Source organism: Lethenteron reissneri, chromosome 30, assembly GCF_015708825.2.
Source record: "Lethenteron reissneri isolate LAM-NWPU_2019-01 chromosome 30, ASM1570882v1, whole genome shotgun sequence".
Taxonomy (NCBI): Eukaryota; Metazoa; Chordata; class Hyperoartia; order Petromyzontiformes; family Petromyzontidae; genus Lethenteron; species Lethenteron reissneri.
This window is the reverse complement of record NC_083808.1, coordinates 1,707,513-1,730,445: the sequence shown is the minus strand read 5'-3', so window position 1 is coordinate 1,730,445 and position 22,933 is coordinate 1,707,513. Positions and strand designations below refer to the sequence as shown.

Sequence of the window (22,933 nt, the reverse complement as noted above, 5' to 3'; positions counted from 1 at the left end):
ACGTATGTGACGTGTCCAAACACGGCCATCATCTTCGTGTGGTGACCACTCGAGTGATTCCTTCCCTGACATCGTCTCTCAATCCACCATGTACGGAGTACGAAGGCCAGGAGCCACTGAAGCTCAAACCTCCTCCCGGTTTGTCCCAGATTCGCGAAGAATGTCCCGGTGTCCAGGAGAAACTGTGTCAGAAAACACAATAATCAGAAATTGGTCGTGGTTCACGATGTCCTGGACTCACGATTCGGGATGAGGTCAGGGCTTTTGAGTAGTGGGCAGAACTGTTGCAATACTTGACGATTGTGTCGCTAAATTTGGCGAGTTTTGGGGTTTATTTTGCAACAAAATGTTCAAGTATCCTCCGACAATGTTTCATACTTGGTGAGTTATCTACTTAAGACTTCACTTTAAATTATTTGGTAATGCTGCGCTGATAGTGGTGCACAGGCAATGAGTGTGCTATGAATCAGGGTCAATGTCCGAAACGTCGCCAATTATACATGTTTCGCTTTTAAGGCCACATTTCTCGCCGAATGCGCGTGTATTTTAAGACTTTAGTGCTATCTAGCGACATCTAGCGACTTTACGCTGTAAGAAGTTGGCAACACTGGAACTTGATAGGGAAGGGCCCGAATCCATAATACTGTATAGGTTTTTTGTTATTTTTTTAGTTAGATCGCGTAAACGTGTCGTTAAACCCGCCACCACCCGACACAGCCAATTATAAAGGCTTGCCACGTAAACAGAACATGCCGATGCGTTACTAGTACAGCACTAACCGATGTGTTGGAGAGCAAATCCACAACATTTAGAATCTAAGGACGTTTCGCCAGTAACTACAACCAGCTTCATGATGGATATTGGTCGCGAAAGCCGGCGTGTTAAAGGGCCCCCTAATGTCTGTGCAAAGGGCCAATTAGAAGATTGGCAGGCTACACGCTCTCCTCGTGGACTTATAATTATTAAACGGCTAAAGACACTTTGGGGCTGTTCATAAATGACGTCACGCACCTGGGGGGGGGGGTCAGACATTTGTGACGATGTGTGACGTCACATCAAAATGCGCAACTTTAAATAAATATAGACAACACGTTCTACTTAATTAAATAGACTTTTTAATAAATGTTTTCTCCTACTACATCAGAGTGCAGCGCCACATTAAATACGCACTACAATGACAATAGTTTAAAGCGATTTGAAGCATGTTTATTTTTTTTGGAGGGGGGGGGGGCAGAGCTTTGTGACGTCATATTTGAGGGGGGGTCTGTGCCGTAAAGCAAATCGGCCGTGGGCTCGCGTAGCCGTCGTAAATTCGGGTAGCAAATCTGATTGTCGTAAACCGGAGGTGTAATATTTCCCAAACTTAAATTTCCATTTTTTTACTAACATTTAAAAATCGCGTGAAAGCAGCACTTCGTTGAATAGTAACTTTTCACAAATGTTACGCGCTCAAATTTTTTTTTTTTTAATTCCGTACATAGCAACAAACTCTCACTCGCCCATTCCAGTGTGGTGGTGATGGTGAGATGCAGAAACTCAGAGCGCGCAAATACCCGGCGGGTATCTCGATCTGACGACCTCTTCGTCCTGTGTCTGCACATACACAGAGAAACAAACATAGAACACGTCTTTACAGACCAATAGTATCCTGAAGCGTGTGTTCAAGTGTTCAAGCAAGCGCCCTGAGGCCTTTGCTGTGGCAGAAGTCGCCGCGGTAACGCGAAGCTGCTCCAGCCTCAAGGCAGATAGATCCCTGCAGGGCGATGCCGGCATCTTACTGACGCAAAGACACTCGGAATTCTGAGTGATAACGCCGCTTCCACGTTCGCGAGACGATGATCAATGAACGAGGTTCGTCTCCGCACCGAAGCCGGCTTTGACCCTCGCTCGACGGGGCGGGAGGAGGAGGAGGCAGGAGCGGGTCACCCTCAGCCCCGAAGCGCACCGGGGTCTGTGTGTGTGTGGGGGGCTGTTAAAGAGCTACGATTGTTGTAATCGTAGCGACAGTACCGTGCACAGTCTATACTCTATATCATCGTGGTCGTTGTTGTTAATTTAGCTGAGGCGGTGTGCGGGGTGAGGGCGCCCGCGGCTCTGGCGGCGTTTGCGGCCTAGCGCAGGCTGCGGGCAATCCCGGTTCGTCTTCCACTTCTCGCTCCGAGCCCTTCGAAGTAAAACAACGAAGACGACGACGTTTTGAGTCGTTCAGCAGCGATGTTTAATGTGCACAGACGCGTGGAGGAGGCAGGGAGTCGACATCTCGGCGTGTTCTCTGTCGAACGCGTGGGAGGTTTACATTGACAGCGACCGCCACGCAAACTCCTCGTACATTGGGCTTGTTTAAGAGGTACGTATTAAACTATCGACTACAGTGCTTACATTATGTTTGTTTCATTTAAAATGCACGACGCGTTTAACGCATATACAGTTTCATTAACACGAATCCACAGCGGCTGTATGCAGGTGGTTTACTGAATGCTAACGCACGTTGTGTGTTCTGCGTTTACCGCACACGCTTAGTGCGAAACGCAAATATTCTACACATTGTGTGTTAAACAGTGTGTTAAACAGTGCATTTAACACAGAAACGGTGGTAATGTTGATATAACACACATTGTAGACAGTACACACGGTGTTTACTACCGCACACAATGTGTAACACAAACACAGGACGTCACAAAGTGTTGAACATTTAACACAAACTATTATGGTTAATGATTAACACAGACTATGTTGATATAACACACATTGGGGACAGTACACACGGTGTTTACTATGGTACACAATGTATAACACAAACACAGGACGTCACAAAGTGTTGAGCATTTAACACAAACGAGACCTGTGTACGCAGACAGTTGGAACACAATGGAGTGCCCGTACAGAAGATCTGCACGCGGTAAGTCGACACAGATCGCTGTTGTAGCATGCCCATGGAGCTGTTGTGTGTCCCCCACACTTAATTATATTATCAGCCTGGCACACATCAACCACACACGAGAGCTATTTTTCAGAGGTAACCTGGCCACACCTGACGGCTCATCGGAGTGGATGATCATGTTAGGGAATTTATAGTAGTCGAAGAACCCTAGCCACAGTCATCACTGACATCACTTCGTTAATACTCTTTAGTTCTTTCGATAAAGTCACGTAGGTATAAAATAAAATAAAATCATTTCGTTAAATTTAGCTCCCTTAATCACCACAGCCATCAGTCTCAAAGCTACTGAGAGTCAGGTTTATGATCAATGATATCACTGGCAGCGCACTGACTTGAGTCTTACAGCTCACCATCATCACTTTTTTTATTTTAGGACGTTTATTGTTATACGTACAGACTTGAGTATATCGTGGCACAAATGTCAACTTACTATCCATTAAAAAACATTTCAATTTTCAATGGTGATGCTTGACTGCCTTATTTATATGAGATGTCAATATTAAAACGGAATGTACGATCCAGGAGTACAAGTCATTAGGGGGGACATCCAGTGCTTGTTGATGAGTTGAGTTTACATCGTTATATTGTGCCGTTCGGATGTATTAACGGGTGTTTATGTTGCATTGTATATGTCAAGGGTCCTCGCGCGACACGATGAGCGTCCCGCAACTTTTCGAAGACCTGTGCACGGCGCACATGGTGGCAAACTTCAGGAGGCCCCTCACCGAAAGAACGATGCCCAACTGGGAAGCCATGAAGTCGAAGTTGAAAAAGTCGGCGTACACCGCTTTGTTCAGGAACGTCTTGAGCGGCGAAGGAGGACCGCGCCAGGAGACGGTGGCATTAGAGGAGCGCTCGCCAACCGTGAAGACCAGGTTGCTCATGGTGTCCTTTGACATGCGGGTGAGAGGAAGAGGCGGCGAAGCCGACCGCCTCGAAGAACTCGGGCAGCAGCTGGAAGACCTGGCGGACGATGGCGTCAGCGCGACCGTGGTGTTTCTCCTGGAGCTCGTCGACTCGGGAGGCGCACTCCGCAGCTGCGGAATCGTTCCAAAGCGTTACGGAGATGACGCTGTGCCCAGCAGAGTGTGCAGGTTCAAGGGGTATCAGTGCTGTGACCTCAACTACTTTGAAGCTGATTGCTTTGCGCAAAACACGTTGAGAGATCCTCTGTTCGAAGATGAAATCGAGAGGAACATGCAGCTTTTCACATCCACTCCTGGAAGTGGTCTCGCAGGAACAGGGTTGTTTAAACAGAACACGTTAGTCTGTAATGAGTACGAGAAGCAGACACATCTGTCCTTGTTTGGGGCACTGGTTCATACTAAAACAATGGACATGGACATCAAGCTTGATCTGCCATCCATCCCTAACAATGTGGATATCACTGGCTTGTCCATCAAGGTGAATATACTGCTATTAGAAAAAGTTTTTAAAACGTTTTTAGCTTTCGTTTATGTTTAAGATTATACTTTTAAATCAATCTTAAGATCGGGATGAAAGCAGCTGGGTGTCACGTCCTCATATGCATGGATTTCTACTCGCGTCACTCATTAATGATAATGGACAAGCATCTCATTGCAGCAACCTCTTGACAAAGAGTCTTAAAACTCAGGCTTTCCTGGGTAAATTATTGGAATTAGTATACAAATAATAAAAACCATAGCATAATACTGGATTCAAATAAATGCAGTATGTCTTTCATGACGACAGATATTTTGTTGTGGAATACGAATCCGTTTACAGGCCCGCAACCCCAAGTAAATATAGTCTGCCTGGTGGTGAATTTCACCTTGATTTCGGCATCACATACTTCACCATGCTGCGTGTGCTGTAGGTTCCAAGTGCGTATGACCTCTCTGATGACGAGGGCTTCCAGTCGGCCTCCAACCTCACTCCGGACTCGCAGGTGGAGAGCCACCTGCCAAACCTGTGGGAAGCTGCTCTCACCCACACGGCATGCAAAAACAGAACCTGGGAGTGGATTGGCTGGTAAGTGAAATAAAACTTAATGGGGGAAAAAGTATGATTTTAACCCAAGGAATGTGGCCTTGGGTTAATGATGACTTTGGTGTAAATGTTACACCCCAGAACTGGAAGTCTGTGAAAAAGAGCTACATAGCTCATCGGATTCCTCCAGTCTATGTAAAGATTCTGATTCTGACTTGACACGAGAAAAAGGGAACAATAAGTCATCTTGCGGGGGCAAATATACATTACTGCTTGTATGGGTCTTCCAGACTTCACCACTTGAACAGTTTAGAGTATTAATTCCTTTGCATGACAAACATTTAATGTATACATTCATAAAAACAAATTTGACTGACTCCTGCAGGTACTGTACAAAAGAGCAAGATGTGGATTATTAGAGCTTTATTTGCTCATAGTAAAAAACAAGGGAATTTATTATACATGTGGAGTGAGAAAGGAAGAGCTGGGAAACATGTCAGTAATTGATCAAGACATGAATAGAATGTGTCAGTCATAGCAGATAAGATTGGGAAGGTCGTAAGCCTGGATCTCATCAGTGCCAGCTCAATGCCCTGACTGCTGAGCCACCCAGCCATTTCCACAAATTGTATTGTAATTGTTTCTATGTCGGCTCTGTCTGTGCGACACTGGTGGTGTAGCAATGTGTGTCTTGTTCACTTTGCCCAGCGGTCCACGGAAGAGCGAGAAGCCGTTTGTGACGGAGGCCGGGAGCACGGTGTTTGACCGCGTGTGCAGCGTGCGCCGTGCGGAGGCGCACCTCCTGCGGGGCACGACGCCGACTCCGATGTCCCTCGTGCCATCCGCTCGCCTCATCCAGGATTCCCTCAACGTGCTGCTGGGTGTCGTCTCCAGGACCTTTTCTTTTCACCACGTACGTGTTTGACGCATATAAATATACGCCGCAGATTTTCACCACGTCCTTTTCTTTTTTACAAACCCCTAAAAAAGCCGAGGCACTGGTAACGGGAGTGCCACGCGACTTCTCTGTCGGGGTACAGGGCCGGCAGGCGTTTGTGGTGCGTGACGGGGTGGCGATGTCGGGACTGTCCACGGAGAGCCTGCACGCGCTGCTGGGCACGCTGGCCGAGTGCGGGACACTCTACTGGAGGCTCTGCAGCTTCACGGGGCTGTCCTGCCGGGAAGCCGGCCAGCACCGCGGCTTCATCTTCCAGGTTAAACATCGTACTGGGCGAGTCGCACGTCACGTCATAAAGCTCAACTTCACTGCTTGAAGAATAAGCCTACCAAATCTCCCAGTCTTGATTTCTTAAAGGTCCTCTCATTGTTTTCAAGACTTTCTCAGGTTTAACGTTTTATGGCCTCGTTGCTTGCACCTCTGATTAGCACGGTTGACTACGTACGTGCGAAAGAAGTTCATACATGACATGGACAAAAAGTTGAGCTGTGCGGTTAGGGTTCTGGGTTGACAGAGGAATTGGTGGGGACTATGAACTGATACTAATTATATTTTGTCCTCATCTTTTTTAACTATTGTAATTTAAACACTTTATGGAACTGGTGTAGTTTAAAATTGCAGCGTTTAGAAAGCTTGTCGGTGATAGTTTGCAACTGTTTCCAAGTGAGACGCCGCAGAGGTGTTGGAACGTGCCTCGTGTGGCTCCCTCTGGGCGTGCAGGCATTTGTGAGCGGCATCAGGAGGTACCTGCAGTACTACAAGGCGTGTGTGCTGTCGGCGCCACCCTCGCACAGCCTGCTGTCTCTGTCACACGCCTTCCGACAGCTGACGCAGCAGCTTCGGTTCGTACTGCCTCCTCCTCCCCCGTGTCGTTAAAAATGCCAAGAACTTTGCGTTGTTAGTTTCTATTGTTCATATTTTATTTAAAAATAGTTTTTTGATCAAATCAAAAATAATCGGCTATAACCAAATTACCCAGAATATGACCTATCCTATTAAACCTAAGGAGCCAAGCAGGCTTTGGCCTGGATAGTATTTGTACGGGCGATCACAATTAAAAACGTGTCATAAAGTGTTAGGCTACATGGTGAGCAACAGAGGGCAGTGCAGCAAACTCCATTGTTGCACTGTTAGCATGCTCCTGGCACGTCTGTGCTTCCCTCCTTCAGCAAACCCACACTGACCAGGGTAGTGTGGAAAGACTGCCATCCAGCAGTGGATTGGAATAGGTCTGTTTGTCAACATGTACAAAGAGGAGTGACGTATCACTTGGTGTTTTACAAGTCAGTTAGTTTTCAACACGATTAAGGTAAATTCCTCTGAACACAGTTACCAGATTTTTTTAGGTGTTTTTGAGACGTATCTATACAAATGTAAAACACATCTTTGATCGTTATCATTGTAATGTACGGCTTGGACATTTGTAGGCTAAACATGGAAATGGAAATGTACGCTTTATTCACTTGTTTTTAAAGGTACATGAATGAGCTGTGCAGAATTCACACAGACGATTCAAGAAATGGCACCCTTTTCGACAACTGCCCAAATGTAAGTAGTTTCACTTAAAATATATTTAAAAGCCACAAATTGTTTGTGCGCTACAAGTTTGTCGGAATGGCAGACATGAAGATGTAGGATGCCTGGGGGAGAGGCTGACCATGCTTTGCATGTTGCAGGGGGTGCAGCTGTTGTCATACCTCTACAAGGAGGCCCTCTGTTGCTCTGATCAAGGAAATTACTACGTTATTCTGTCACTACTGAGGAGCTCTTGTGAACCATACACCAGGTGAGCATTAAACACCGGCTTCCTGGCGGTCTGCACTTTACTACCTCACACGTGCATGCAACATAGTGCAACCATTTGGTGGTTATTCGTTATTCAGGGTAGAACAATTAATTCACCGGGACTTGTTCAGATATTACTCGCCACCAATGTTAGCCATGGCCAGGAGTTGAACTCGGCTCGCGGGAATCGTAGCCCAATACACGAACTGCAGCACTTTCACTCTATGCTTGGTCATAGGCAGAGCAGTGCTGTTGCTTGAATGTTGAATATGAACAGCGATTGTTGTACCCTCTCAGGTTTATCCAAGAGTGGGTTTACAGCGGCCTCTGCAGAGATGTTTACGGAGAATTCATGATCCGTGTGAATGAAGACTACCTCCTGTCTCGAGGTAATTGTTCATGGCAGCACACATTTATTAACACGGCTTTAATTCCGTTATATGATGACAACATAGAGGACTCTTAGTCCCAGACTTGTCATTTATATTTACAGAAAATGATTTCTACATTGTCCTGAAAATACATCACACTTATGAATACAATTAAAAGTGAAAGTTCCTCCCTGCTTGGCTCTTGTTGCTATTGGTGGGCATAAGCCAGCTGTTTGAAAATTCAACATGCCCATGGAATGACCGAGTATATTCATAAGATGGCCAAGGTTGAGTTTCCACAAAGTGGGACTTTATTAATACCTGACGGATTAAAACACTGGGTCAACCCAGAAGCAGGATTTGAACTTATAACTTCCCAAATATGATGCACACAGTCTGGCCACAGCACCAACTATGCGTGTATTAACATAACACTCGTATTATTGAAAACACACTTCTTTGGAACGTAGTTAATTGTATTGGTCATTCAGATTTGTAATGCTTATGATGGATGTGGGTCCGTAAAGTCCAGGTTATATGGATTTGATGTGAAATCACTGTTGTATTATAGAACCTATGTTTCAAATGTTTTCATTGCTCCTCTCTACTTTATTTACTTAAATGTTGTGAGTTTACTCTCCAACACACCGTTGTGCTGAACTAGTAACTAATTGGCATGTTTTGTTTACTTGATAAACCATACTAATTGGCTGTGTTGGGTGTTGTGGCAGGTTTAACGTTACATTTATATTTGCGTGCTCTTACCCAAAACACCTCTTATGGATGATATTGGTCCCGAAAGTCTACGTGTTAAACTACGTTGACCTTTCTTATTGGGGAAATTGGTTATACTGTTTCTCCAACTATCTATTGCAAATCCCACATGACTCAGTGTTTATAGTTTTGTTTCTCAGACATGCTCTCCGTGTGCTTGACAACTGATGTTTTGTCCAGACAAGCACTACTGGGGCCAGGGGTACGTGCTGGCCCCTGTGCAAGCAGACGAGAGGGTTCCCTTCTTCCTGGGCAGCCTGGCTGATGACATTTACGTGTGCGGAAAAACCATCAACCTCCTTCGCCTCTGCCAGCCGCAGGTAATCCAATCCACCTTAAATATATTACACACTCTTGTTTACTGTGCAGTTATACCTATTAATTATTGAACAGTTTACATTATCACCCTTGAAAAAAAGAGCTGTTTAATTCAAATGGCCTTGTCTGCCTCAATAAAGTCTGAGTCTTAATTATCCTTGGGCAGATTATTTCGGTTGTGGATTAACCGTGCTTGTAAAAGATAATATTTATATGCCCCTCTGATAAATTATGAGCTGATCCTCACTCTTCGAGGGTCAGTGACTGCCAATATGATTGCAAGCATGTTGACAGGTAAACTCATCATTTTATGAAGAAATTAAACCAGACGACACTTTTGATGCCTTCACTCACATTCTGCATCGATATAAATTCAGTTGAAGAGATGGAGAATAAACCCAATATCTAAGCCACAATATTGCAGATAGCAGGAATAAAGTGGCTAGAAATATTACAAGGATGATAAATATATGAGTTTGTCTGCACAACAAATGTATTCATGGGTAGCATGGTGACAAAAGGAACTATTATTTTTTATAGACGTTTGTAGCATTTGCCTACTTTTGCCTTTTCACGCGTGCATTACAGAACTACGTGTGCTGCGCTGACGTCGCTGTGCCGCAAATATCGGTGACGTTCTCCCTGGCGGAGTTGGTGGAGATCGAGCGGAGTTGCGCCGACTACACGAGGAGCATGGAGCGCATTGCATGGGAGAGGCGAGTTGCCCGCGCGCAGCAGGTAATGGGACAAAGTGGTCGGAAGGGAAACGCAAACAGCTGGTGTTGGAGTCGATGACCCCTTGTAGCTTTCGTGAAAACATGCGGTGTGCGACGCTCATCTTGGTGTTTTAACGTTTCAGGAGGAGCGAGCCGCAGTTGCACGGGAAGAACTGGCGGTGCAGGTCTACCGGACAATGGACAATGCCCTGGGGATTGCCAAGGGTAATAGAGACCTCCCATTGCAATGAAGACGGACATTATCATCATCGACCACGATCAATCCACCATGCGCGTACTTGTACAACACATTTTCAGCTCCAATGTCTTTGTGCCCTGTCTTAACAACCTACGCTGACCAGCTTGTATGATGTATGGTCATTTAACCCCCACGACCTGCAAGACATGGGGAGGCTGTCATCCGAAAGTCTATTAACGCATTAATCTGGTAATGTAAAGTGCTATTCTAGCAAAGTCATGTTGCATCGCTACGAACCAGCCATGGTTTTCGTTACATCTTATCCTACCACAGGACACCAGATGGCGCAAGCGAAGGCATTCCGAGACGCCAAGAAACGGGTTTTTCAGGAGCTGCAGGACCAGTACAACAGGAGCGTGCAGGTACAACGGTCTTTCCCAGCTATCGAGACTCGACGCACCGACGTTGAATGCTGCACAGTGTTGTAAGCACTGACGCCCAGTCGATGTTATCGTTCAGTTTGAGGCATTTACGATGCCACAGGATAATTCCTCATGCGTTTACACGACCATGTATTCAGTCGAGGTATTATAGATAGTTTCATAATAAAGGTTTTTGGGTTAGATCGCGTGAGTATAAATGTGTCGTAACCCTCCACCACCCGACACCGCCGGCAAGGTTTGTCACGTAAACAACACCCCAATTAAACCTTACTGGCGGTGTCGGGTGGTGGAGGGTTACGACACATTTATACTCACGCGATCTAACCCAAAACCTTTATTATCATAATATTGGTTGCGAATCCTACGTGTTAAACTATAGATAGTTTTTTTAAGGAGGCCTGCTGCTTTACATGTATTCCTTTGAGAAGATGCTTTTTTCTGTTCCAAAAAGATGCGATAGCTGTTCTATTGTTAAACTTTCCAAATCCAACCACATGTGAGTGGGAAAAGCAAAGCGTTGTGTCAAAATGTTTTTTGTGTTGAGTGAAATCCTGGGCAATTCCAATATATGTTACCATGGAAAAAACAAATAGATAATTTTCTAAAATGTAACAATAAAATTGTTTAGATACAGTTGCAGTGAACATACAAACCATAAATACATTAACAAGATAGCAATAATGTCCACTTTATTCTGCTATAACAGACATGAGTAATATGTTTTTGGAATCGCCCTCCCCAATCTTTGCACAGGATGTTGGCTGTAAGCCTCGAACTGAAAACATATCCATGCTGACTGATGTCATATTTCTATTTACCAAGCAGTATCGTTCTGCTGGGATTCTAACGCGTGCATTGTGTTTAAACAGTCACATTTACAGAGTATTCCAAGTTCACGATAATCTCATTCTGATGTGTTTATTTTAGAAGCAGCAGACAGACAAGGACAACAAGGTCACGGAAGATGCTGAATTGAGGAAAAAAATGCTTGCTCAGCATGAACTGCTCAGTGCTGAAGAGGGGATGTTGAAGAATCAGGCCAGGTTTGTGGAGCTTGAAAGACCCACTCCCATCCGTCAGTGACCGCTCGACAGTCGGCGGTCGACGACCAATTTGTGGCAGCACTTCTGCTCGTGATATTCCCGACGACGAGCTGGGTCTACTCCGTAGTGTCATCCCCCCCATCCTACCACCACGTCCGTCTTCCGCTTGCCCTTCGATTTTTACAAGGGGGCGGCGTTCTTTGCTGCTCTAGGGCTCCCTGTGAGTCGCCTCCACAAACACTCGTCCAGTAATTCCCCGATTTACGTCGTTTCGCAAATACGCCCGCACTTTATTAATACCGCGACCTGATTTGCGTCGCCTCAACCCCACACTTAACTCGCTGACAGCATCGTCCATCCTTTATCGTATCCGTCGCCGCGGCCTTTGCCTCCACCACATACCCTGTAAATCGCTTTGATTGACATTTCGATATTTGTCACCGCACCTTTCAGGAACGCATCCCCAACGTAAGCAGGAGTCTTTCTTTCATAGAGTTATATTTTACATTGCAGCGTCAGCTTGTTGCAGATTATGCAAGAACGTTGATATAATTTGTTTTAGGATGCTCTGCGGAGATGGTGTCTCCCAACAATACTCATTTGAGTGTTTAAACTCTTTCTGATATGAAAATACAATTTGTCTTTAGAATGCAGTCTTAAATTACACGTTAAAGCATATGGAACAAATCATTTTTAAATGTATACGGTTGGACAAGCGTAATAGGGGGATATAAGCCTCAACAGATGTGTCAAAGTTCAGCCCGAAAGAACTGTCAGTAATTTATTCCTGCTATCTCAACTAGAATCTGTTCCACCCCTAGTTGAAGAGGGTATTACAGATTTCTCTGATCTGGATCATGCCAAGTTCCTTTTTTTTTACTAAAGACTTTCTGTTAAAAAATGTGTCCTGTGTGGGGCAGTTTGCAAATTGCTGTAGGTTTAAATGGGGCCCGTTTTCCTCCTGGAGGTTAATCGTAGGTAAGGATTCATGTGTGTGCGAACGTGCTTGTATTTGGGGAGCGGTAGTCTCACGGTTAGCGAGCTGCACTACAAACCCAGCGACCTGAGTTCGATTTCCGGCCACGGCCAACACCAGTTATGATTATCTGGGCCTCCCCGAGGTCGACTCAGCCTCAGATCAGTACCTGGTGCGGTGTGTAAACATCGCCCCTTGGGAGACGAAGACGGCCAGGTGTGGTGCTGGCCCACCCGCTCCCTCGTGTGCCATGCCGGCCTTCATAGGTGCTGCTACTCAATAACATCGCTTGCCCCAACAGTCTGTTAAAGGCTATACGGGGGGTGGGGGGGGTTTTGTGTTTGGGTGCACATCTAGAGAGGAGTTGGTGGCACTCTACGGAAAGCTGTACGCGGAGGCGAGGAAGCGCGAGCACAGGGCGCAGTGGAGAGGGCGCAGGCTCGAGCTGCACGACACCCGCACGGCCTTCCTGGAGCGCCAGCGTGCCGCACTGCAGGTCAGCCTGCTGCTGCGCAAAACTACGTGCACACAGCCGCAAAATCATTGTATATGTTGTCGAAAGGAAAATGGGAAAAAAAATGTCCTCTCTTTACTTTTTAGGATGAACTGAAATTGGAAAATCGAACGGAAAGAAGTTCAGCACCGGTTGTGTCTGGGGGAGTGGAACGCAGAGAAGTTGATTCTGGAGGTGCAGTGGTTAGAGATGCAGTCGCTGGAGAAAGAGTCGTTGAGAGTTTGGAGAGTCGAGACTTTGCGACGGAAGATGTCTTTCCTGGAGTGGTTGAAGCCGTTTCATTGCCCTTGAAACCAACCACCCCTTGTAGCCTTCTTGGAGAACATTCCAAAGATGCCGCATCTGTAAGATGCATTTCTCCAACCATGTTATACGCGGCGACCACTACATCCATCGCTGATCGAGTCCAGCCTTTGCATAACGAACTGGAGACTGCAACCTTCACTGCAGTTCCACACGTGACTGACATTACCGGTTCTCACGTGCAGGAAGCTCCTGACATTCCAAGATCGTTGATCCACTTATCTCCAATTACAGAGGAGTGTGATGTTGCCAATCCACAATCCGAGGAGCATGCGACACTCGTTCGTGTGCATGTAGAGACGACACACAAAGGGGTTGAAGCGCCGACGTCTCAAGAAACCGCTCGTGGACGCGACACCAAAGCCACCGTCCGAGTTGGAGAAGGGGCTGCAGAAGGTCACGTCACGGTGCCTGTGACACATATTTACGGCCACGTTTCCCAATCGAGCATCCGCTCATCTGGGGTTTTGGCGACATTGGAAACGATGCACATCCCGAAACGCAAACAGACGAACGCTCACGTGTCTGACTCAACGATAGGCCACATATTGAACCCGGGCATAGAAACCAGGGGTGACCAGATACGGCTGCAGATGAAGGATGTTATGAGAGAGAAGCGAAGCAAGGAACATCCGTCTGAAGGTGAGCCCAGCATTTTTTGTGCATCCTGTGATAGTTGATCTCACCAGACCTTGGAATCTAAACAGTGCCTTGGTTGGTGACCACCATTTACAGCAGGGTGTTATAGCTGCAGAGCTACATGGTGGGCAGTTCAGCAAAATCTATTGGACTGTAATCGATGCCCCCACACCTATGCTCCCTGCCTTCCCCATCCCGCACTGACCAGCGTGGTGAAGTATAGTCAAATAACCCCCATGAACCCCCATTGTGTGGGGAGGTCCTGCTCCATCAGTGGACTGACAATGAACTATCGTTTATAATGCTTCACAACACAGCGATTTTTTTCCCTGTTATAATTTCTCTTATAAAGTGATGAGTATTTTTATTTGTTCTCGTACACGACAGCTCATGCAGTCCCTTGGTTTTTATTGATTGAAACAATAGCATACATGCTTTACATCTATATTGATTAACGGAGATTTGCGTTTCTTTTTAGTGAATTGCTTTTAATGTTTAATATGGATTGTAAGATGATATCACTTATGAAATAAATGATTGTTTATTTTTTAGCAGATACACATTTGGTTGAATTGGACGCAAACGTACCAGGAGATGTGGTGGCGGTTTTGTCATCTGGCGATGAGAATGTGGTAATTTTACACCATTTTAATATTCCTTGTTAATCTTATCCTACATGTGCCGTATTAATCCTGTACATGCCTTGCATGTTTGGCTTTGAGTGGGTTTGTCTGGCAGTTACAGCAGGTAACGTTCGGGACTGTGTTGTTACAGGAGCCGGTGACACCCACCAGTCAACATCTGACATCACCTGAATTGCTGCTCAGCCAGAACGTGGCGCAGCAGTTTGAGACGCTGGCGAACATGTACGAGGCAGACAAATACCAGGATGGCTTTCCCAGCATGTGTGAGTACACCGGCCAGGTGTCGACTGTGTTGTGCTGTAGGTGGCAGTGGCGTAGTGTGGTTGGCATGGGCCCTGGTGTTAGGAATGAGATGGTGCCCCTCTGTACAATTCCCCCCCCCCCCCCCCCCGGGCCCCTCCAGCCCATGGGCCCCTCAGCTCCATGGGCCCCGGTGCACTTGCGCGCCCTACACACTCAGTATCTACGCCACTGTGCAGAAATGGGCTTCACAAATGTGACCTCTTAGACCTCTAGGTGTTTATTTTTTATATTCAAAGGTTGAGACCTGTGTAGTTACAAGGGGTGTGACAATGTGTTAATTAATTTATTCAAATTGATTGTAAAGCTCATGATACATGCATCCATCTAGTGTGTAAGAATCAATATTTGTTCTATTCTTCTTGTATAAAATCATCTGTCGCCACTGGGGGTCAGACTGTTCAATGCTGTTTAAAAAAAATCTATTCTGGAATAGAATCGCAACCGTGATTCACAAGCATTCATCGAATCACCAGTGAAGGGTGAATCCTTCCACCCTCATTGCTAACCCAGCGGCTTTGTGTGCCCAACAGCGAGTCCACCAGTGGCTCACCTTCTGCAGGCCATGGTCCATCACGAGAGCCACTCCCATGCCCCAGCTGAGCTGCCCACGGGCACCGCCACCGACCACACCGCCGTGACCGCCAGCCAGCGCCTTCCCCTGCCCGTCCTTGTGAAGAGGTCCATCATTTCACCCATTTTGGCTCAGTAAGTATATTTACGAGTTATTATACAATGGGGTTGCCACTTTTGCATTTAACTAAATATGGATAAAGATCACGCAAATAAATGTTGCTCTTCAAAGTTCCTCATCCATCATCAGCTACAATTAATCTGCTGCTTGGTGATTGCCGTCGCAATCTCTCGCGGTAATGGAACGTAACAATCCATTTGCTACCTGCACATGGGCTCATTTAATCTCTCCGTCTGCTTAGTGGATGTACTCTGGGGCTTCATTCCTCCTTTGACTGCCATTCCATCATTAGCCTCAACCACCAGCCATCGTTCCTTTTAGCAAAGTAGCCTGCCGGAGGCCACTAACTCTTCAATTTAATATTTCTAATTTGCGTATTTTCTCGAACCCATGTGTCCCTTTCTGTCCCAGTGCAACTCCAAGCATCTACCTCTCCACTCGACTGTGGACACAATTCAGCTCACGTGAATCAATCAAATAAGGAAAAATGTCTCATTCCATTGTGTTCTCAATTTCCCATGCTTGCAATGTGTTGTGCTTGTGTGTTTCAGGATTTCAATTGTAAATAAAGCAATTGTAGAGTATTACATTGTAGACCTGAATGTGAAGACTCATTTTGAAGCATTGAAGCATTTTGTGTTGTTGGAAGATGGTGAATTTGCTCATTCCTTGAGTGAACAGCTGTTTGCAAAGGTAAGATTTCCATAACTTAAAATGTTATAACACATTAATATGGCTTCATTTGTTGTTTACAACTGCAATTGAAAGTAAATTTACACTTATAGTTGTGACAAAAATCTAAAGGCAGTGCCCTATGTGCAGGGATATTGCCCTGCTATACGTGAACATTTCTTCTATTGGTATTGTAATGCCTTAATGGCTGAAGAATAGGAGCCCTAAGCTCACAGTACATGCCAGGGAAACTCGGTCTCGTGTTACTTATAACCAGGCAAAGGTGTTGTGCAGCTTTCCAAGAGTGTGCAACCTGGCACTGCCTAGATTTGCTCGGGGGCACAAGCACGGACGGCACTGCTCGTAGCCAGGCCGGTAAAGGGAGTGTTATGTCTGCCAGGGGAACTCTCCCGTGTGTTTTTGGTGTTACCGCGTTTTGTTCAGCACGATGTCCGACGTTTCTCTCCACGTGCTGGCGGAGGCATCTTCGGAAACTGAATTAAATTGACAAACAACACGCGGTGCAACCCAAAAACACATCACAGAGAGTTATACAGCACAGCCGTGAAAACTCATGCAGTGGCATTGCTCCCATCCTACCTGCAGCCAGACACACGTGTTGGTTGTGCAGTTTGTCACTGGGACTCACACTGCTTGGAGTAAGGATGGTGAATTTTATGTTGTTATACCGGCACTACGTAACCACATTGGTTTGTTGTCCCGAACCTGCCAGTGGGCGCAATCCTTGGCACTTAGTGCAACCATGCCGGTGCGTTGTGTGTGCTGTTTGCCATGACGGCTCAGGCTCACTGCTTGTAGCCAGGCGGTTGGGGAGCGTGTTCCGTTTGCCAGGAGACGCGGTCCTTGGCACTTGCCTGTAACCATGCTCGCGTGTGCAGCTCGCCAGCGGGCCCAGTCCAGCGCAGCTGCTCAGCCCAATGCCCCTCAACGCCATGCTTGGCAAAGCACTGCAGGAGAGTCAGCACGGGGACTCGCTGCCTGTTGCCAGCCTCTCCCTGGCTGTCAAGCGGGTGCCCGACATCTTCAAAGCAAATGACCCCGACGCACTCAATTGCCTGCAGCTCGGCTACAAGGTAAATGCACTCACGTGTATTTAGTCGCAGTTTAACAACGTAGACGTTAATTTATTTTTAACAAATATTAACTGATACCACTGAGATCCTGGGTTCGAATTCGGCCCAACCACCTGTAGTCGAACCGGGTTTTCAAGTGTAGTGAGTTCATAGTTTCAGCCCAATGACCAATGACTGCACAAAAAGCCATAACATTAAATGTGGTTTTGCACCTAATTTAACAATTCCATTTCGGAGAATTAAAAATATATTGGCTGTCATGCGATGAGCATTGTGGGGGAAGTGCTGCCCCCCTGTCTGAGGACCAGAAGTTGCTTGAAGAGATGTCAGAGGTAGCTCTATGATATCCACTTCCGTGTGGACTGTTTTCTCACACTAAGTCTTGCACCGCTTTGCAAGAAATCCGAGTGGATTATTATTTTCATGGTGCGGCATGATGCCGATAACACCATCGGGTTAAAACTGGGGGGAAAGACCAAAAATATGTTAAGTTTAGAAAACCCATTGTGTTAGCTTCACAAAGATATTATTCTGATATCACGAAGGGGTACGTGATGCATGGATGTTGATGTAGAGTGCACTGTGCCTTTGATGTGCAGGTGGACTGGCCTCTTAACATAGTGATCACGGACAGCTGCTTGACCAAATACAACAAGGTGTTCTCAGTGATGCTGCAGCTGGAGAGGATGGTTTGGACCCTCAAGGATGTGTGGTTTCACCTCAAGAGCGGAGGTGCATGGTGCACACACGTGTCAAGAAGCCACGCGCAGAAGCACTAGACTTGACTATGCGTAGAACATCACTATCATTTGTTTTTAATATATAGGGAACATACTTCACCACACTGGTCAATCTGGGCTGAAGGCAGCAAGCACAGACGCTGAAGCTTAGAAGTGCAGTACATTCGTGGATCTTGCTGCCCTCTGCTGCCCATAATGTAGCCCCACAGCAGCCTATAAACATCTGTTTTGCACACGATCCAAGCTCGATCTTGCTGACGAGATTGGGTGCGTTCTTTGCAATTTGGTCATAAGCTCTCGTTTAACAATTTATAAACACGTGGTAATTTGGCAGTGTTGATCCAAGCTGAAAATAATACCACGATTCCTGACAAGTAATCACACTGCATGCACAGCACAATCAAGTGAATGGTAATTAAAATAACTCGCCCTTAATGGCCTTCATGTGTGTGTATTGCAGCCTTTGTGAAGCCGACCATTCACTCTACTCAGTTCCACCAACTGCAGCTTTTCAGGCACGAAATGCAGCATTTTGTCAAGGTCATTCAGGGTTACATCATGACGCAGATCCTTCACGTGAGCTGGAGTGAGTTTCAGGCGAATCTGAAGACTGTCAAAAACTTGGATGACCTCCACAGAATCCATGCTGAATACTTGAACACAGCAATATTCAGGTATGTCACGGTGCACACTCCCTTGCGATGCATGTTGATGCGGTTTGACGTTAAGACTGTGTATAGGGGTGAGTGTTTGACACTCGGCATTAATATTGATCAGCAAGGCTAGGTCTAAATACTCAGTTTCTACAGTTGAGTTGTGTTCTTAATGGGAGGTCACGTTCTGAACACTTGATTTGTAACCTCTGTACATTCTGTATGGTCTGTCATGTTCATTGCTCAATAGCAAGGTGTATGATCTGCATCACATTTCTTAACTGGCGGTCCATAGGCCACATTTGGCCCATGGAGCGACCCCTGTTCTGTGGCTCGTCGAGAGAATTGGCTTGCTGAGAAAGAGATCAAAATTTGTGAGTTGAAAGAGCGCAGGAGAGATGAGAGACCAGCAAACGAGGCACAGATTAGTGGTCACACGTACAGATGTTATGAAATGTCATGATGGCCCATGAGCACACCAATTTTATTGTGGCCCACCTGAAACTAGTTGCTATAGAATCTTACTGCCAATGCACCAATAAAGCTGTCATACGCCTCTTGCTGCTCACCGATGAATGTTTTCCCAGGGGTCTCCTGACAGAGAAGGCTGCGCCAGTGATGAATGTGATTCGCAGCATATTCAGCCTCATCCTGCGGTTCCATACGCAGCTGGTGTCTCGGCCCTGGGATTGCCTCCCGCACGGGGCCACACATCCTAACTTCGCTCTCCTGAGAGAATCCCACCAGGCTTTCAAGTATTACTCACATTTCCTGCACAAGGGTGAGTGGAAATTACATCTTCTTTTGCACATGGAGGCATAAACCCCACCTCTCCCAAACCCTTCCGTTGACTGTTATAGTAGTGTCTCTGTAGGATTTGGATTAATATGACTTTCAGCTTAAGAAAATTTCAGCAAGCTTTTACGTTTACATGTACAGCTCTTTTCCTCAATCCACTACTAGATAAGGGTCTTCCCAAGCCATTTAGGCCATTGGGGTTCTTTTACCATATTTCACCATGCTGGTGCGTATGGGTCTGTGAAAGTAGGTAGCATAGACAGAGCATATAACTCCATTACAACAATGTATTTGCTGTTGTGGCTTCTACTGACCATCACGAAGGACAGCGCACTGCAGCCATCTCTGACATCCTGGAGTGCATGGTGGTGGCACGCTCCAGGCTTAAGCCTGCTTGGCTTCTGAAATTTGATGGTGTGGTATATTGTGGGTGATTTGGTCATATGCAGAGATTACAGGTGGGATATGATCAATGTTGGTGTTCTTAGGAGTACGCATCATAAACGCATTTAATTTTAAGAATAAAGATCTGTACGCGTCTTAAAAACTCATGCTGGAAATCTTTAACATCGATTTGTAGTCACGTGATAGTATTGTATGTTGTTAATGCCCCTGCCGCTGTGATTGAATGCTTTCTAACTTTCTTATTTTCAGTTGTGACAAAGCTGGTGAGCCGAGGATATCAACCTCACCTCGAAGACTTCCTCGTACGAATCAACTTCAACAGCTTCTATACCGAACGGCGTGCTTCACCATGATGCTAATAGTCCACTGTTGTTAATACATGATAATAGTCCATTTCCTGTACATATGTCTGGACTTTGCAGTGTGCCTGCATGGTTTTTTTCCCTCTTTCACGGTCATCCTTTGGAAAGCCGCATGGAGCCCCCACTGGTGTTTGTATGAACATTACGAGATGGACAAAAGATACCAGGGAAAGCAGAATTTTGAATCGTGGTGTAGAGATGCATCGATTCAGTCCCGTTAGGATACATGAATCAAATGACATAAGAATTTAATTTGTATTCATGTTGCTCTAATGTGTCCACATGACCCCCTCCAGCCCACACACTTGCTGTGATATTTAATTTTACACCCCTCTGTTTTGTGACTGCGCTGTTATCCAATGATGTGTGGTTGTGATTGCCTTGTTTTAAATTGTGGTCTATTTAGACATTTCATAAATCCATATTGTGAGGTTTAGCTCAATTTATTCCAATCTGTTGAACAGCTGATGCCTTGTGCTCGTATCACATCACATGTAATATATATCAATCTGTTCTTATTCCATGTCGTGAAAATGCAAGTGGTCCATAAAAAAAGTTATGTTAGAGTTATAAAATATCGTATCCAAAGCACTGATGGAGTATTGTTTAAACATTTCCAGATGCCATGTGGAAAACTGTATGGGAAGGGGAACAGGGGGTGAGGGGAACAGGGGGTGAGGGGCTGGGGTCCCAGATCCTGGACCTGGCCAACTCAACCCCAGGCTGCCCCTTGGCCCTTTGGACGCTGGCGCTCAGGGCTCAGGGCCCAAGGTCTTAACCTCAAAGTGGATTAACAAGGACTTTATGCAAATTGAAGTGTATGCATATTCCCTACATGAAACATTGTTTAGCATTTTAATCAGGTTATTCACTATTCAACATTGGTGGTTTATGGGGCGTTAATCATTTTGCAACCCTGAGCCAGTGGTGGAAATTCCACATTAATATGACGGGCACATCTTTCCATTGGACAACTATTGTGTATATTTCCACACAGCAATACAATGTCCATGACTATATTTTCCCTCGGGTTAATGGCTATACGTAAAATTTAAGTTGTACATTATAGGTGGCTGATGTGTAGACATTCACTTTACATCTTTGTTTACTGAAGGATGTGGCACTCAAATATTTTTAAAAGCACTTGTTCAACACAGAATTGGTGGTAACCCTCGGAAATATTTCGGATTGTTAATAAACGATGCATTGTATATATTTCTCCTATATTTAACTTACTAAAATAGCCACCCAAAGTCCCGTGGGCTGTGGTGTTTGTTTCGCTTGTGTAATTAATTAAAACAGAGTTGACATTCCACAGCCGTTACTTAATTATTTCAACTTGTGAGCTTAAAATAATCTCGTGTCTGCAATGAGTTGAAATGCAACACTGCAGTGAAGTAATGTTCTCATGATTTATAATATCACGTCCAACTTGTAAAACGTATTTTATTAAACCGGCATATTAGATTTTGTGGGCACCAAGACCGAATAAAGTAATACGTTGAGACATTTTTAAACCTTTGAATACATCCAACAGGCTATGCGTGACAGAAAAAAGCAAACTTTCTTGTTTCTGACAGTGCATAGATAGAAAATTTAGGCAAGTGAGCATGGAGAGTTCCGTGCTTAGAATCGCACTGACAGGAACATCCACGCAAGCGAGACATTCGCTTGATAAAGCCGCGCTTTGGTGGACACGTTTCATGTCTGGCGGTGAACACGAACGAGCGAGTGACCCCCCCAAAGAGGAGAGACGGAGCGACGACATCGGTTTAAGTGCAGAAGCTGCCATGGATAGTTGCATTATATGCATACATGTTGAACTTCTTTCGCACGGTACGGAAGCCAACCATGCTAATCGGAGGTGCGGGGCAAGGACAACAAACTAAACGCAACAAGAAGTTCTAAATAAATGAGTTTAAAATCTTGATTTAAAAGTGCATAACTCCAGGGCATGTGAATGCGCAATGCAGTGTCCGTCTAAAGCAGTGGTTCTGCACCCCTTTGGTTATCAATCGTAATTGTTTTTTTTATGTTAACATCTATAAGTTTGATTAAACAAAGTAGTGCCCGTGCTTAATTTGTGTTTCGATTATTTACCTTCTAAAAAACATCTGTCCATGCCTCGCACCCTCAGAAAGGGCATCTCCCCAGGTTTAAAGCGTTTGAGTTTAACACGAAGGCTTTCGCGACCAATATCCATAACGTAGGGTTTTCTGGGAGGGTTAGATCACGTAAATAGAAATGTGTCGTTAAACCCGCTACACCGCCTATACTCAAGCACTTGCTTATCCTTCAATTCTAGATTTGAAGTTTTCGTGACTGCAAGGGTCCATACTCGTTGGCTTTTTCGGTAAAGTCACGTAGGTAAAACATAAAATAAAAAACAAATTAAATCACGACGTTTTGGATACAGTATTTTGCGGTGACGGCTCCACCTGAAGACGGAAGCTTGTGTTGCCTCCGAAACGTGATTTATTTTAGTTTTGACCTACGTGACTTTACCGAAAAAACCAAAGAGTATTGATGGACACGTGCTGACCCACGAGATGAGCAGCACTGCCCCACGTGGCTCGCTCACCTGGGCGCGCCACCCCGACGTGACGTCACGTCCGCGAGGCGGTTGCTCGGCAACGGGACG

The 22,933-nt window shown here is 45.6% G+C and overlaps 1 protein-coding gene across 3 annotated transcripts; it reads left to right on the top strand.

Moving 5' to 3' along the window:
• Positions 1-1,349: 1,349 nt before the first annotated feature.
• TUBGCP6 (tubulin gamma complex component 6) lies at positions 1,350-21,503 on the top strand. Of its 3 annotated transcripts, XM_061562741.1 has the most exons (27): positions 1,351-1,851; positions 2,232-2,347; positions 2,855-2,899; positions 3,579-4,345; positions 4,779-4,933; positions 5,600-5,804; positions 5,932-6,105; positions 6,570-6,691; positions 7,325-7,397; positions 7,526-7,635; positions 7,932-8,023; positions 8,960-9,099; positions 9,686-9,835; positions 9,957-10,038; positions 10,346-10,434; positions 11,383-11,498; positions 12,832-12,970; positions 13,075-13,933; positions 14,483-14,562; positions 14,705-14,837; positions 15,408-15,582; positions 16,120-16,261; positions 17,140-17,334; positions 17,934-18,066; positions 18,535-18,748; positions 19,315-19,508; positions 20,180-21,503. In XM_061562741.1, exons 3-27 carry the CDS (start codon positions 2,869-2,871, stop codon positions 20,281-20,283), a joined length of 4,674 nt encoding a protein of 1,557 aa, XP_061418725.1. In that variant the 5' UTR covers positions 1,351-1,851; positions 2,232-2,347; positions 2,855-2,868; the 3' UTR covers positions 20,284-21,503. The 3 variants fall into 3 exon arrangements, with proteins under 3 accessions (XP_061418727.1, XP_061418725.1, XP_061418726.1); XM_061562743.1 differs by lacking the exon at positions 2,855-2,899 and having other exon boundaries at positions 1,350-1,851; XM_061562742.1 differs by having other exon boundaries at positions 1,351-2,347; positions 14,486-14,562.
• The last annotated feature ends 1,430 nt before the right edge of the window (positions 21,504-22,933 follow it).